Source organism: Oncorhynchus keta, chromosome 17 (assembly GCF_023373465.1).
Source record: "Oncorhynchus keta strain PuntledgeMale-10-30-2019 chromosome 17, Oket_V2, whole genome shotgun sequence".
NCBI lineage: Eukaryota > Metazoa > Chordata > Actinopteri > Salmoniformes > Salmonidae > Oncorhynchus > Oncorhynchus keta.
The window spans coordinates 41839465-41854768 of NC_068437.1; the positions used below are offsets into that span (position 1 = coordinate 41839465).

At 42.4% G+C, this 15304-nt stretch overlaps 1 protein-coding gene across 6 annotated transcripts in view; it reads left to right on the forward strand.

Annotated features, from left to right (window-relative positions):
* Window positions 1-12616, forward strand: part of LOC118395862 (lysine-specific demethylase 7B-like) — a 50783-nt gene extending 38167 nt beyond the window's left edge. For 2 of the 6 annotated variants that reach the window (XM_035789845.2, XM_035789849.2), the window contains 12 exons: window positions 2690-2796; window positions 2892-2983; window positions 3235-3321; window positions 3591-3836; window positions 4049-4173; window positions 4465-4673; window positions 4758-4852; window positions 4946-5088; window positions 5263-5411; window positions 5530-5588; window positions 9811-10099; window positions 10230-12616. In XM_035789845.2, the coding sequence (XP_035645738.1) occupies window positions 2690-2796; window positions 2892-2983; window positions 3235-3321; window positions 3591-3836; window positions 4049-4173; window positions 4465-4673; window positions 4758-4852; window positions 4946-5088; window positions 5263-5411; window positions 5530-5588; window positions 9811-10099; window positions 10230-10309 (1681 nt within the window). In that variant the 3' untranslated portion in view covers window positions 10310-12616. Of the gene's footprint in view, window positions 1-2689; window positions 2797-2891; window positions 2984-3234; window positions 3322-3590; window positions 3837-4048; window positions 4174-4464; window positions 4674-4757; window positions 4853-4945; window positions 5089-5262; window positions 5412-5529; window positions 5589-9794; window positions 10100-10229 lie in introns of those variants that run through there. The other 4 variants (XM_035789846.2, XM_035789847.2, XM_035789848.2 and 1 more) reach the window with 4 other exon arrangements.
* Window positions 12617-15304: the final 2688 nt, after the last annotated feature.

Sequence of the window (15304 nt, forward strand, 5' to 3'; positions counted from 1 at the left end):
GATGATCCCGCAGATGAAGAAGCCGGCTGTGGAGGTCCCGGGCTGGCATGGTTACACGTGGTCTGCGGTTGTGAGGCTGGTTGGATGTACTGCCAAATTCTCTAAAACAACGTAGGAGGCTGCTTATGGTAGCGAAATTAACATTCAAGTCTCTGGCAACAGCTCTGGGGGACATTCCTGCAGTCAGCATGTCAATTGCGTGCTCCCTCAAAATTGAGACATCTGTGGTGTTGTGGGACAAAACTGCACAATTTAGAGTGGCCTTTTTTTGTTCCCAGCACAAAGTGCAACTGTGTAATGATCATGCTGTTTTATCAGCTTCTTGATATGCCACACCTGTCAGGTGGATGGATTGTCTTGGCAAAGGAGAAATGCTCACTAACAGGGATGTGAAGAATTTTGGGATTTGGGATGAGTTGGACCGCAGACCAACAAGTGCTCAGCATATGTGGGAAATCCTTAGACTGTTGGAAAAGCATTCCAGGTGAAGCTAGTTGGGAGAATGCCAAGAGTGTGCAAAGCTGTCATCAAGGCAAAGGGTGGCTACTTTGAAGAATCTAAAATATATTTTGATTTGTTTAACACATTTTTGTAGAAAATAGTAAAATAAAGAAAAACCCTTGAATGAGTAGGTATGTCCAATCTTTTGACTGGTACTGTATATTCTCAACATAACCAAACGTTTGTGGACATTTGCTCGTTGAACATCTCATTCCAAAATCATTGGCATTAATATGGAGGTGGTCCCCTTTGCTGCTATAACAGCCTTCACTCTTCTGGGAAGGCTTTCCACTAGATGTTGGAACATTGCTGCGGGGTCTTGCTTCCATTCACCCACGAGCAATAGTGAGGTCAGGCACTGATGTTGGGGCGATTAAGCCTGGCTCGCAGTCGGTGTTCCAATTCATCCCAAAGGTGTTTGATGGGGTTGAGGTCAGGGCTCTGTGCAAGCCAGTCAAGTTCTTCTACACCGATCTCAACAAACTATTTCTGTATGGACTTCGTTTTGTGTTCCACACTGCCCCTGTGCAATCTGCAGAATTCACTGCAGTTAGATGTGTTAGTGCCACTCAGGCAGTTTAAATGATTGATTGAGGACCTCTATGCAGTTGAATGTGATTGTTTTTATTAAATATGTTTATTGTGTGCTGAATTATATTGTTTTATACATGTATGTTCTATTCTGTTTTTATTGTAATGTTATACAAGGCAAAATATATATATATTTTTTAATCTGTGTGACTCCCTGTTTAAATAAAGGCTGAAACAGGGAAAGGGCCTGTCACCACAAAGTTAGAAGCACCGATTTGTCTAGAATGTCGCTGTAGCATTGATTCCCTTCACTGTAACTGAGAGACCTAGTCCTAACCATGAGACAGCCCCAGACTATTATTATTCCTCCACCAAACTTTACAGTTGGCACTATGCATTGGGGCAGGTAGCGTTCTCCTGGCATCCGACAAAGCCAGATTCATCGGTCAGACTGCCAGATGGTGAAGCAGTCACTCCAGAGAACACGTTTCCACTGCTCCAGAGTCCAATCGCGGTGAGCTTTACACCACTCCAGCCAACGCTTGGAATTGTGCATAGTGATAGTCAGTTATGAACAAATTCTTATTTTCAATGACTGCCTAGGAACAGTGGGTTAAGTGCCTTGTTCAGAGGCAGATTTCTACCTTGCCAGCTCGGGGATTCGATCTTGCAACCTTTCGGTTACAAGTCCAATGCTCTAACCACTGCCGTCTACCTGTGCGGCAGCTCGGCCATGGAAACCAATTTTCAAGTTACTGCCAAAGTTCTTGTGCTGATGTTGCTTTCAAACTTGGTAGTTAGTATTGCAACTGAGGACAGGCAACAACAAAAATTTAGGCACTTCAGCACTCTCAGTCCTTTTCTATGAGCTTGTGTGTCCTACCACTTCGCAGCTGAGCTGTTGTTGCTCCTAGACATTTCCACTTACAGTTGACCATGGCAGTTCAAGCTGGGCAGAAATTTGATGAACTGACTTGTTGAAAAGGTGTCTTCCTATGACGGTGCCACGTTGAACGTCACTGCGTTATTCAGTATGGTTCATTCTACTGCCAATGCTTGTCTATGGCGATTGCATGTCTGTGCACAAGATTTTATACACCTGTCAGCAACGGATGTGGCTGAAATAGCCGAATCCACTAATTTGAAGGGGTGTCCACATGTAGTGTATAATTTTTTCTTTTTTAAAATCTAAACTAGACATTGAACTGACATCTGTGCCCAGTGGGATGGGTCTCTGTTAGGGTGACCACATGTTCTGGACAGTCCCACATTTAGTCCCGAATTTAAAATGCCACTAATTTACAAAAATAGTTTGTTTTGTCATATATTTCAGTCAGAATTCCTATTAATTTTATGTGAATTGACATTCCAACCCGCTTATGACAAGACATATAACATAGGAATGTGTTACTGGTGATGTTAAACACTTTTAAAATCGTTGTTGAGATCTGATATTCTGCGCAGTGCAAGAAAAGACATAGGTCAATGTCTTATCGTCAACCAATCACGTACTTAAAAATATTAATGGAGGCTAGCTACTAAACTGTCCCGTAAAATCATCCCGTTGTCCTGCATTTGAGTATATTAAATGTGTTCAGCCTAGGTCTCAGCCCTGTGGAGCTGTGTTTGATCTCCATTGCTGCATCCTCAACTACAGGTGTTATGAAATGGAGTGGCGGTTAAAGACTCCGGACCTCTTCAAATTCCCTTACTTTGAGGCAATCTGCTGGTATGTGGCCAATAATCTACTGGAGACTCTAAAAGGTGAGAGAAATACCACTCAGCGGAGGAGTTTGTTGATGTTTTGGTGATGTGACTTTCTGTCCTTTTTTTCAACATCCTTCTCATATGATTCTCAGAGTTACGAGAGGATAACTGCCAGCCCCCAGTCTACCTAACAGATGGAGTGAAAGCCTTGATTAATGCACTGAAAAACTGGCTGAAACGAGAGGTAGGATACTACAGAAAAACAGATTCTCGATGGCAAATTGGCTTCTTTTGTCTGTGCAACATCTGACTCTACAGAATTGGACATTTGGTCACAATATCTACATTCTAATGTAATCTACATTGGGCTCCTTCAAGGCCAATGGTGGGCAGGTTGTATCCGGTGTGATGGTATGATCTGTCTGGGAAACTAACCACCATCTGCAGACAAGACAGTACAAGCCCCTCATTGTCCCCCTGCTTTCTGCCTCTCAGGTCACAGAGCAGGCCAGCGATGTCCCGGACCATATCAGACCCAACCATCTGATTAAAGAACTCACAAAGGAAATCCGCTACCTGGAGGTAAGGCCCAGCGTGGAGACAGGAAGGGGAGAGAGGGCATCAGGCTGTTATGTGAGAACATAAAGGAGAAGAAATTCTCTGACTCACAAGGACACTGACGCTTCCTACTTGGAGCTGGTTGTAAACATTTGTGCTCATTGAGTAAAAGTTGGCTGTCCCTGAATATTTTCCTTTCTCTTTTTATAAATACCAGGTCAAAAGCACTGTTTCTTTGAAGCTGGATATTGTAGCATTGTGGTTCTGTACTAACTAGCATCTCTTGACCACAGGAGGAGGAGGAGGAGGAGGAGCAGCAGAGTGGAGGTAGCAAGCCAGTGAAATCTCAGGGATGTGGACCATGCCCACTGACGCGGTCGACTCTTGACAAGGCTGGACATCATGCTCGCAGGACAGCCAGACGGCTACGGCACCACCACCACCATCACCATGCGCCCAAGACCCCCTCCAACCTGGAGATCCTGGAGCTGCACACGCGACAAGTGCTCAAGAGGCTGGAGGTGGGACCCTTTGAGGAGGTGAGGGCATTGACACACGACCCTCTCCCCCATGATGCTTGTGTAACCCATAGTTTTTAAAAATTATTTTATTTAACTAGGCAAGTCAGTTAATAAATTCTTATTTACAATGACTACATTTCTCCTGGTTTATCCATGTCTTGGAGGACATGCACTGAGGCTAGGTTAATTATACATTTTTGTTAAAGTAAATCTCTTTTCCCTTTTCTCAGGATGTTCCATTCAGCTCCACGGTGATGGCCAAGTTCAACAAGACGTCCATGGCGTCTGCTGCAGCGGTGGAGAGGAGCCTGGACAACAACCTCCTTCTGGTGATGTGCAATGGCAGGATTATTAGGTGAACTGGAAGAACTCACCACCTACTCAACACCCAACACCTCCAACTGGCTTTAACGATGCTCTGCACTGCTCTACTTATTGGCTGGAGCGGTTTCATGTTACAACTCAGAGCTGCCGTTGTAACAACCTTAACATGTTAGGATGTACCACCTGCGCTATGCGATCTTTACATGTTTCAACTCATCACTTAAATAAACTTGAACCTAAATAATAACCTAAATGCCATATGCTGTAATTTGTTTGCCTCTAGGCTTTTTCTCCTCTTACTATTGTGTGTATGTGTGCACAGAGATGAGCGTCGTCATATAAGTGTGAAGAGTAGTCCGGTGCGGGACGGTAAAAGGACTGGCGACCACCAGAGGGAAGGGGTCCTGGTGAAGACCGAGCTCAATGACAGCAAGCTGGAACAGCACCAAGACCACGAGAGAGAGGAGAAACCCAGCCCCCTCAGCAGTGAGTCTAACTGGTCAAGTCACCAGCTGTCAATCAACTGTTTAGGTGGGCTCATCTTTGAATGCACCAGAATTTCACCTAACATTTAGGTGCAGATATTTAATTCATCCTTCTCTTGTTCCTACTCAGACTATTTCGAAAGAGTGAATTCCGATCTCAGGAAAGGAGCCGTAGTGTACTCCGACATTTCAGACTCTGAGTCCGAAGAACGTTGCTCTTTGCAGGTAGCTAATCCCACTTCCTCCCCAAGGCCCTGTCTCTCCTTCACACAGAACTGTTTAAGTTATAAATGCTGACACATCTGTGTGACTGTGCAGACAAAGGACTCCTCGGGGGAAGATTCGGGGAGCTCCGAGGAGGAAAGGGAGGATAAGGAGCATTGCAGGATGGCGCGAGGCAGTGTGAAGGACCTACACCAGGCCAGCCAGGCCCTTCACCACTTTCACGAACTACTCAAAGGGTACAGGAAGCATGGATGAATGGACCAAGTGGCATTCTTGTTCTAAGGATTCTGTATGCATCAATCCAATGCATTACAAATACAATGGGGGAAATTAGTTCATACAGTGCATGATTAATTCATTATCCAGTTGAGTTAAGAGATTCATTAAGTTGTTCCTACACTTGTTTGCAGACAACGCCCTACCTCTCCAACCACAGAAGAGGAGGCTGTTGAGGGCATGCTGTCCATGGCAGGGCTGCTTTATCCTCAGCGACCAGAGGAGAGCGGCACTGCCCAGGAGCCCTGGTGGTCCAGCCTGGCTCATCAGTCCCCCGACAGTGGTACACTCCAGTCCTGAAATGCTTATAAACTTCAAGATTTCAATTTGACTAAGCCCCTAATTCAATCAATTTCAGATTGATTCAGATTCAGTCAAATTTCTCTGTGTTTGTCCTGTAGGTGGAAAAGAGCCTGTATCAGGGGATGATTCAGACAGCAACTCCACACTGACCCGTCAGGTAATAATTATAATCAAGAGTGAATGGGTCATGCCTGCACATGCTGAGACTGAGTCTGATGTCTCTAATTTGAGACTACATCAGAATCACTCTCTGTATTCCTGCTGATCCGTCCGCTGGGTCCAAGATGGCGTAGCAGTCAGATGTATTTGTCCTTTGTTTTGTCGTGTCCCATGTATATATATTTGTATATATTTTTCTTCGCATATCTTTAAAAAAAAATCTAAACCCTTACTTCAAAATACTCTCCTGCAACCCGCCTCACCCAATGTGGTGTGGACCTGCTTTTTCTCTAACGTATTTTTCTTTGCCTCTATTACTGGAATCTCTCCAACATAAACTAGCCAGCTAACGGTCATCAGCTAACGGTCATCAGCTAACCTTTAGCTCAGAAAGCTCTCGCCAGTTTGAACAATGCGATTCAACCAGAGCATACCGGACCTATTTTTCTCTCCATATCCCCGGATTCCTATCGCAAGCTCTGAACCTTCTCATCTTCCGACCTTTGCAGCTAAGGTCCCCTGAATGCTAGCTGTCTAGAGCACAACGGACTGTTGGCTTACGAGGCCCATCGAATACATTCCGAAGCCACTAGCTAGCAGTCAGCTATCCTTTGCTAGCGGTCATCAGCTACCTTTATCCCGGACAACTCTCGCCAGTCTGTACAGCGCGACTCAAACCAGAGCTAGTCGGACTTATTCTTCTCCATATCTCCGGATTCCTACCGCAAGCTCTGAACCTATTTTTTAAAATATATTTTACATTTTTTTAATGATTATTATTATTTTTTTCACCTGGAATTATAGCAGCTAATGACCCCTGAACGCACAGCTGCTTATCTGCGGCCTGCTAGCTATCTAAAGCATATTGGACTGCTGGCTTAAGAGGCCCTTCGGACATACGTCTTCGGCCACTATACATATTTTGCCAATTGGCCTGGTTTACCTCACGGAGCCCTGCTGGTCTGTCCGTTGATGTAACTGCACGAGGGGACCACAACAGACTTCCCTACATCGCGTCATCCCTCTAAGGCCTTTCTGTTATCCTGCTAGCCCCGTGCCGCTAGCTGCCTGAAGCCACGCACTGGACTTGTATGATCACCCGGCTATGCATGCATTTCCCTAACGTCACCATGCCGTGTCGATTGCTGTTCTGGTTTGTAACTATTGTTTTATTTCACTGTAGAGCCTCTATCACTGCTCAACACGCCTCAGCTAACAATTTAGTTCCACCCCCCACACATGCAGTGACATCACCTGGTTTAAATGGTATTTCTAGAGACAATATCTCTTTCATTATCACAATATGCACAGGTTTACCCCCACTGTATTCACATCCTACTATACCTTTGTCTGTACATTATGCCTTGAATATATTCTACCGTGCCCAGAAATCTGCTCCTTTTACTCTCTGTTCTGAACGTACTAGGCGTCCACTTCTGTTAGCCTGTAGCCGTACCCTTATCCTACTCCTCCTCTGTTCCTCTGGTGATGTAGAGGTTAATCCAGGCCCTGCAGTGTCTACCTCCACTCCCATTCCCCAGGCTCTCTCATTTGTTGACTTCTGCAACCGTAAAAGCCTTGGTTTCATGCATGTTAACATTAGAAGCTTCCTCCCTAAGTTTGTTTTATTCACTGCCCTAGCACACTCAACCAATCTGGATGTCCTAGCAGTGTCTGAATCCTGGCTTAGGAAGACTACCAAAAACCTTAATTTCCATTCCTAACTATAACATTTTCCGACAAGATAGAACTGCCAAAGGGGCGGTGTTGCAATTTACTGCAAAGATAACCTGCAGAGTTCTGTCTTTACTATCCAGATCTGTACCCAAACAATTTGAGCTTCTACTTCTAAAAATTAACCTTTCCAGAAACAAGTCTCTCACTGTTGCCGCTTGCTATAGACCTCCCTCTGCCCCCAGCTGTACCCTCGATACCATATGTGAATTAATTTCCCCCCATCTATCTTCTGAGCTCGTGCTACAAGGTGACCTAAACTGGGACATGCTTAACACCCCCCGGTCATTCTACAATCTAAGCTTGATGCCCTCAATCTCACACAACTTATCAATGAACCTACCAGATTTAACCCCAAATCCATAAACACGGGCACCCTCATAGATATCATCCTAACTAACTCACCCTCCAAATACACCTCTGCTGTTTTCAACCAAGATCTTAGCGATCACTGCCTGCATCCATAATGGGTCTGCGAGCAAACGAACACCCCTCATCACTGTCAAACGCTCCCTAAAACACTTCTGCAAGCAGGTCTTTCTAATCGACCTGGCCGGGGTATCCTGGAACGACATTGACCTCATCCCGACAGTAGAGGATACCTGGTTATTCTTTAAAAGTGCCTCCCTCGCCATCTTAAATATGCATGCCCCGTTCAAAAAATGTAGAACCAGGAATAGATATAGCCCTTGACCAGCACAAGAACATCCTGTGGCGTTCTGCATTAGCATTGAATAGCCCCTGTGATATGCAACTTTTCAGGGAAGTTAGGAACCAATATACACAGACAGTTAGGAAAGCTAAGGCTAGCTTTTTTAAACAGAATTTTGCATCCTGCAGTACAAACTCAAAAAAGTTCTGGGACACTGAAGTCCATTGAGAATAAGAGCACTTCATCCAAGCTACCCACTGCTCTGAGGCTAAAAAACACTGTTACAACTGACAAATCCACTATAATTGATCATTTCAATAAGCATTTCTCTATGGCTGGCCATGCTTTCCACCTGGCTACCCTTACCCCGGTCAACTGCCCGGCACCCTCCACAGCAACCCGCCCAAGCCCCCACCATTTCTCCCTCACCCATATCCAGATAGCTGATGTTCTGAAAGAGCTGCAAAATCTGGACCCCTACAAATCAGCCGGGCTAGACAATCTGGACCCTCTCTTTCTTAAATTATCTGCCAAAATTGTTGCAACCCCTATTACTAGCCTGTTCAACCTCTCTTTCATATCGTCTGAGATTCCCAAAGATTGGAAAGCTGCCGCGGTCATCCCCCTCTTCAAAGAGGGAGACACTCTAGACCTAAACTGCTACAGACCTATATACATTCTACCCTGCATCTCTAAGGTCTTCGAAAGCCAAGTTAACAAACAGATTACTGACCATTTTGAATCACATCATACCTTCTCCGCTACGCAATCTGGTTTCCGAGCTGGTCATGGGTGCACCTCAGCCACGCTCAAGGTCCTTAACGATATCATAACCGCCATCGATAAGAGACATTACTGTGCAGCTGTATTCATCGACCTGGCCAAGGCTTTCAACTCTGTCAATCAACACATTCTGATTGGCAGACTCAACAGCCTTGGTTTCTCAAATGATTGCCTCACCTGGTTCACCAACTACTTCTCTGATAGAGCTCAGTATGTCAAATCGGAGGGCCTGTTGTCCGGACCTCTGGCAGTCTCTATGGGGGTGCCACAGGGTTCAATTCTCGGGCCGACTCTCTTCTCTGTATACATCAATGATGTCGCTCTTGCTGTTGGTGTTTCTCTGATCTACCTCTACGCAGACGACACCATTCTGTATACTTCTGTCTCTTCTTTGGACACTGTGTTAACTAACCTCCAGACGAGCTTCAATGCCATATAACTCTCCTTCCGTGGCCTCCAACTGCTCTTAAACGCAAATAAAACTAAATGCATGCTATTCAACCGATCATTGCCCGCACCTGCCCGCCCATCCAGCATCACTAATCTGGACGGCTCTGACTTAGAATACATGGATAACTACAAATACCTAAGTGTCTGGCTAGACTGTAAATTCTCCTTCCAGACTCACATTAAGCATCAAAAATGTCATCTTGAATCGGCTTCCTATTTCGCAACAAAGCTTCCTTCACTCATGCTGCCAAACATACCCTCGTAAAACTGACCATCCTACCGATCCTAGACTTCGGCGATGTCATCTATAAAATAGCCACCAACCCTCTACTCAGCAAACTGGATGTAGTCTATCACAGTGCCATCCGTTTTGTCACCAAAGCCCCATACACTACCCACCACTGCGACCTGTACGCTCTCATTGGCTGGCCCTCGCTTCATACTCGTCGCCAAACTTGTTCTCAACTAGCTTACCTGGTTAAATAAAGGTGAAATAAAATTAAAACAATTGAATTACTAATATTCCTCTTTAGGTAACAAGTTGGGATTTTGTTCAAAGAACAGCAGATCCAATGTAAAGTATAGTCTCCCCTTCCTTTAGGATGAGCGGAGGGCACAGCAGCATGTGCGTAAGGAGTGTCGAGCCGAGCTTAGCCAGAGGATCCAGGAGAACAAGAACTTCATGGCCAATCAGAGCAGTGGGAGTAACAGTAACAGCAGCGAGGCCTGGGGTGACCAAAGCCCCTCTCAGGCTGCCTCTAGCCCCCTCCGCCTGGACCCCAGCTCAGGGACTGACAACCAGTACAGTGAGACTTCCCTGTCACCCCCCCGGCACCCCTCCAAGAGGCCCGCACCAAACACCCCACCCATCAGTAATCAAGCTACTAAAGGTTTGACTCCATATTTATATATTTTATCTAGCTAATCTATTGGAGTAGTAGCTGGAATTAGCATAGCTTTATTCCTCTCTCGCTCATCCTTTTTTTTTTATTGATCTCTGTGCAATGTTTTTCTCCTCAGGAAAACATCCTAAGGCCACCGCTAAGCAGAGACTAAGGAAGATTCTCAAGCTGAGCAGGAACAACCACTTCTTGCTATAGCACCCAAGACCCTGATGTCTACAGAAATAACTTTGAGAAGGGACAACTCGCCCCCCTGACCATATACTCTTTCGGTTGTGACTCACATTTTACAAGAATCATTGCTTGGATGGATTGACCTGACACATTAATGGCCACATGCTTGATGTGGAAGTATTGGATGGAGGGCTTTCAGAGTTAATCAGTTAACCTGAGTTAATTTTAGTGCGCTCATTTTATTACATTTTTTTGTGTGATTAATCGCATTGTCTGAAAGCGTTCAAAATAAACTGAAACATACAAAATACATAATCTATACAGATAAAAACAACGATGCAATGTCCAAACAAGTTGACATTTAGGTTAAAGAAAGTGTGCTTTATCAATTTACCTGATTTGGCTAACCGTTACTTTGGACAAATTCAAGACTTCAATATTCTTGTAATGCTTTTCATGTAAAAAAATATAAAATTACAGCTCAATTTGAGCATATTCTGAATTTGCGATTTTAATCATGATTAATCACAGTAAATCCTGGAATTAACTCAATTTATTTTATCGTTTGACAGCCCTATAATTGGATAACAAGATAATTGATTTACAGAAGAAAGCACACAGTTTCCCATGGTGAAGTGATGGTGCGCTGTAAAAAGAAAAAAGAAACTGCATGGATCCTCAGCAATGACATTTGATTGTATATGATCTGGCCATCGAGCTATACAGTAAATATGGCTTTGTTTCAGAATTGAAGCACCGCAACAACACAAGATTGTACAAAGACGCATGACATTGGGAATTTAAATGGCGTTTGATAGAACAACATTTGCATCTGAGCCACGTGCTGTCGTATCTATTTTGGCTGTTGCTTTTTACTTTATGCTTGCACTAGCCCTTCCAACCAACACTAGTTATTATGCCACAACAAGCAAATGTTGTTGTTTAAGCCAAGAATTTAAGCCCATTTTTTTCTACTGTGTTATTGACTTGCTAAATTGTTTACTCCATGTGTAACTCTGTGTTGTCTGTTCACACTGCTATGCTTTATCTTGGCCAGGTCGCAGTTGCAAATGAGAACTTGTTCTCAACTAGCCTACCTGGTTAAATAAAGGTGAAATAAAAAAAATAAAAATAAAAATAAAAAAAAAGAATGGCAAGTGAAGAGGCTGCTTTCTGCTTACCAGAGTTTATCACCACTCTTTGGGACATTGTCATGTGTTGGTTTGGTCTGACTTGAGATCAAGAATGACGCTATGGTGTTTGAACTCATTTTAAATGGTGCTGAAGTGCATATTCATGTTATCCTTTTGTCTACCCTCTTGTTACAATCACCAGTGATTGAATTTGAGAGGGGGGTATATTTTGATGCAGCACTCCAGGCACCTCAGCCTCGCAGTATGTAAAAGCTATCTGTCGCTAATGCATTAAGCCATTCCAAGAATACCTCTCCCAACGCATTAAGTTTACTAGTTCTGTTTACTGAAGGGGTTATGACTCCTCATTGCTCTATAGTTGGATCACTGACCATATCAAATGTGTTCCTTTGGTGCCACCTATTGGTCAAATGAGGGCAGGACCTTGAAAGTGCTGTTATTATGAAAGGCTTTTGAAATTGCAAAAATATATAAAGTTGCAAATGTACAGAATGTATTTACAGAAAATATATGTTATTGTTAATTTATTTAACTTTCTCTTTTGGTGTTTGTGTTTTATTGTTTTTCTTTTGCTGGTATTGAATTATGTATTGTGAAAAAAGTTAATGGCTTTGATATGACAATCTTGTTACAATGGTTGATGTAACGGGTGTGTGATTTATTTTTTATATATTCGCAAACCGGTTGTATTTGTTGCCTCTATCACATTTGTATTGGGTGGATTTAAGCCAAAATCTACTAACAAGTGGACCTAAATTAGATTTTAAATGTTTGGGAGATCTTCTAGGTCGGCAAAGATTGATATTATCAAAGAATATTTGTCTTACTCGTTAGTATGAATTTGATTTTTTTATATAAATGTGTCTTAAGTGAAACTGATCATTTTATAATTGTACAAAGTGTAATTATGGCTACTAATCTAGTTAATGTATGTTTATTTTCCCTATCACTATATCCTTGGCTTGAAAGACCTCAGTTGGAATTGGTCTTTTTTTGTTGGTGATAATGCCAAAAATGAATGGGTGAAGTGAGAGATTGCTCCTGTTGGTGTCTTTCTCAGGGACACATTCTCTTTCTTAAATGTTTTTTTTTTCATAAGCAACATGAAATGACCCATCATCGTTGACACTTTCTGATCATTGATTTTATTTACATTAAAAAAAAAGGTGCATTGGTATTACGAGTGTTACTAGGAAACCCCTTTAGTTGTGAGCTTGACTCCTGCCTGTCTTCCCAACTTTTATTGGGAAGTTTGTTCATACATGTTGTCAATCGTCGTCACTTCAATAAGTGAATGGTGGACTGCGGTACTATATTACAACTGCTCAGGGCTCTTTGGTGGTGGCTGTTTCTAGACTAAGAACTTTGAAATATTTATTTTGTGGACATTGTGCTACAGAGTGGTTCTGTAGAGTGGTTCAAAAGAAGCAACCGCTTGAATACAAATCCTATTTCTGCATTTAGTAGAAATGCAGATCCTATAATACAAATCCTATTTCTGCATTTAGCAAAGAGCATGCCAACAGAGGTGACCCCACGTGATGTTGAACCATCTACTAAATCCTCACCATTCTTATATGCTATCTGCCAAGGCATATTGCACTAACTTTCAGATTTAAGCATATCAAATAGCTTTAGATGCCCCCCTTCAAGTATTTGTGACAACTGAGTTCCCATCATGAATTGACTTTTAATCCACACCCTCATGCTCATGGTGCCATCTGCCTGGCTCCCTACTGTATTTAGCCATTGTGCTTGAGCTCCAAAAGTATTCGGACAGTGAATTGTTTTTCTTTGTTTTGGCTCTGTACTCCATCACTTTGGATTTGAAATGATACAGTAACTGAGGTTAGTCAGCTTTAATTTGATGGTATTTTCATCCATATCGGGTGAACCGTTTAGAAATTACAGCACTTTGTGTACATGGTCCCCCCCCCACCCACCCACACACACACACACACATTTTTAGGGGATCAAAAGTATTGGAACTAATTCACTTGTGTATTAAAGTAGTCTCAAGTTTATTTAGTCCCATATTGATAGCATGCAATGATTACATCAAGCTTGTGACTACAAACTTGTTGGATGCATTTGCTGTTTGTTGTTTGTGTTTCAGATTATTTTGTGCCCAATAGAAACTAATGCTAAATAATGTACTGTCATTTTGGAGTCACTTTTATTGTAAATAAGAATAGGATATTTCCAAACACTTCTACATTAATGTGGACGTTACCATGATTACGGATAATTTTGAATGAGTGTGAAAGTCAGACGCACATATCATTTACCCATTAAGATGGTGAAAGGTTAGCATGTCTTGAGGGTATATTATTTGTGCATCTAACTTTCTCACTCTTCATAATTCACAATTCATTCAGGAATATCCGTAATCGGGGTAGCATCCACATTAATGTCCCATGTTTCATGAGCTGAAATATAAAATCACAGAAATGTTCCATACGCACAAAAAGCTTATTTCTCTCAAATGTGGACCACAAACCTGTTTGCATCCCTGTTAGTGAGCATTTCTCCTTTACCAAGATAATCCATCCACCTGAAAGGTGTAACCACACCAGCCCAGGACCTTCACATCCGGCTTCTTCTCCTGCAGGATTGTCTGAGTGGGTGATGAGTATTTTTGTCTGTAATAAAGGCCTTTGTAGGGAAAAGCAAATACTTATTGGCTGAGCATGGCTCCCAAGTGCGTGGGCCTATACCCTCCCAGGCACATCCATGGCTGCGCCCAGTCATGTGAAATCCATAAATAAGGGCCTAATGAATTTATTTCAATTTACTGATTTCCTTATATGAACTGTAACTCAGTAAAATCTTTGACATTGTTTTGTGTTATTTTTGTTCGGTATGGAAGTGTTTAGAAACGGTCAATTCTTATTTACAATCAAATGTATTCTAAAATGACACTACATGATTTACCATTCATTTCTTTTGGGCACAAAATAATCTGAAACATAAACAAACAGTAAAAACATCCAACAAGTTTGTAGATTCACAAGCTTGATTTAATCATTGTGTGCTAGGAATATGGGAGCAAATACTAAACTTTTGACTTCTTTAAAACATGTGAATTTGTCCCAATAGTTTTGGTCCCCTAAAAATGGGTGGACTATACACAGAAAGTGCTGTAATTTCTAAATGGTTCACCCGATATTGATGGAAATACCCTAAAATGAAAGCTGACAGTCTGCACTTTAACCTCAGTCATTGTATCATTTCTGGAGTATAGAGCCACAAGATGCTGAGGAGAGATTCATTCAGAGAAGCTTGACTTCCAATTCTATTCCCAGGCCCTGTAAAACCACAATAACAAAAAGTCTAAGCTTCTGAAAGGGTGAAGCTCATGAGTTGCTTTTTAGTTACTCTCAACAAAACAGTTTCACTTTTCATCGTCCCAACATGTTTGATCATGCATGGCATTACTGGCCTTCTGGCAAAGTCTTGTTCTCCAGTAGACTACTGTTAATTGTACAGTATTTAACTGAATTTTAGACTATTTTTACATTTGTGGGAAGTGTTGGTTATGGGGTCTATTTCCAGTCTGCTGTTTGGTTGAATGTCTATAATAGTTTATTTCAATCATTGAAAACATTAAGCTTGTCTTGACACTAACCCATTGCAATGACTCTTTGAATGTTTATTTCTGTATCCCAATGTGGCTTGTAAATAATGACATATTTTAAAGTGATGTTTTCCTTATTCTCAACCACTAACCTGCATCATTAAGACTGGGTAAGATATTTCCTTGACAAAGGCCTTTGGTGCGGTAGCTAGGCTTGGATCACATGAATGAACGTCTGTCACCAATGACTACTGTGAGAGCTAATGTAAAGCAAGAATTTTTTAACAT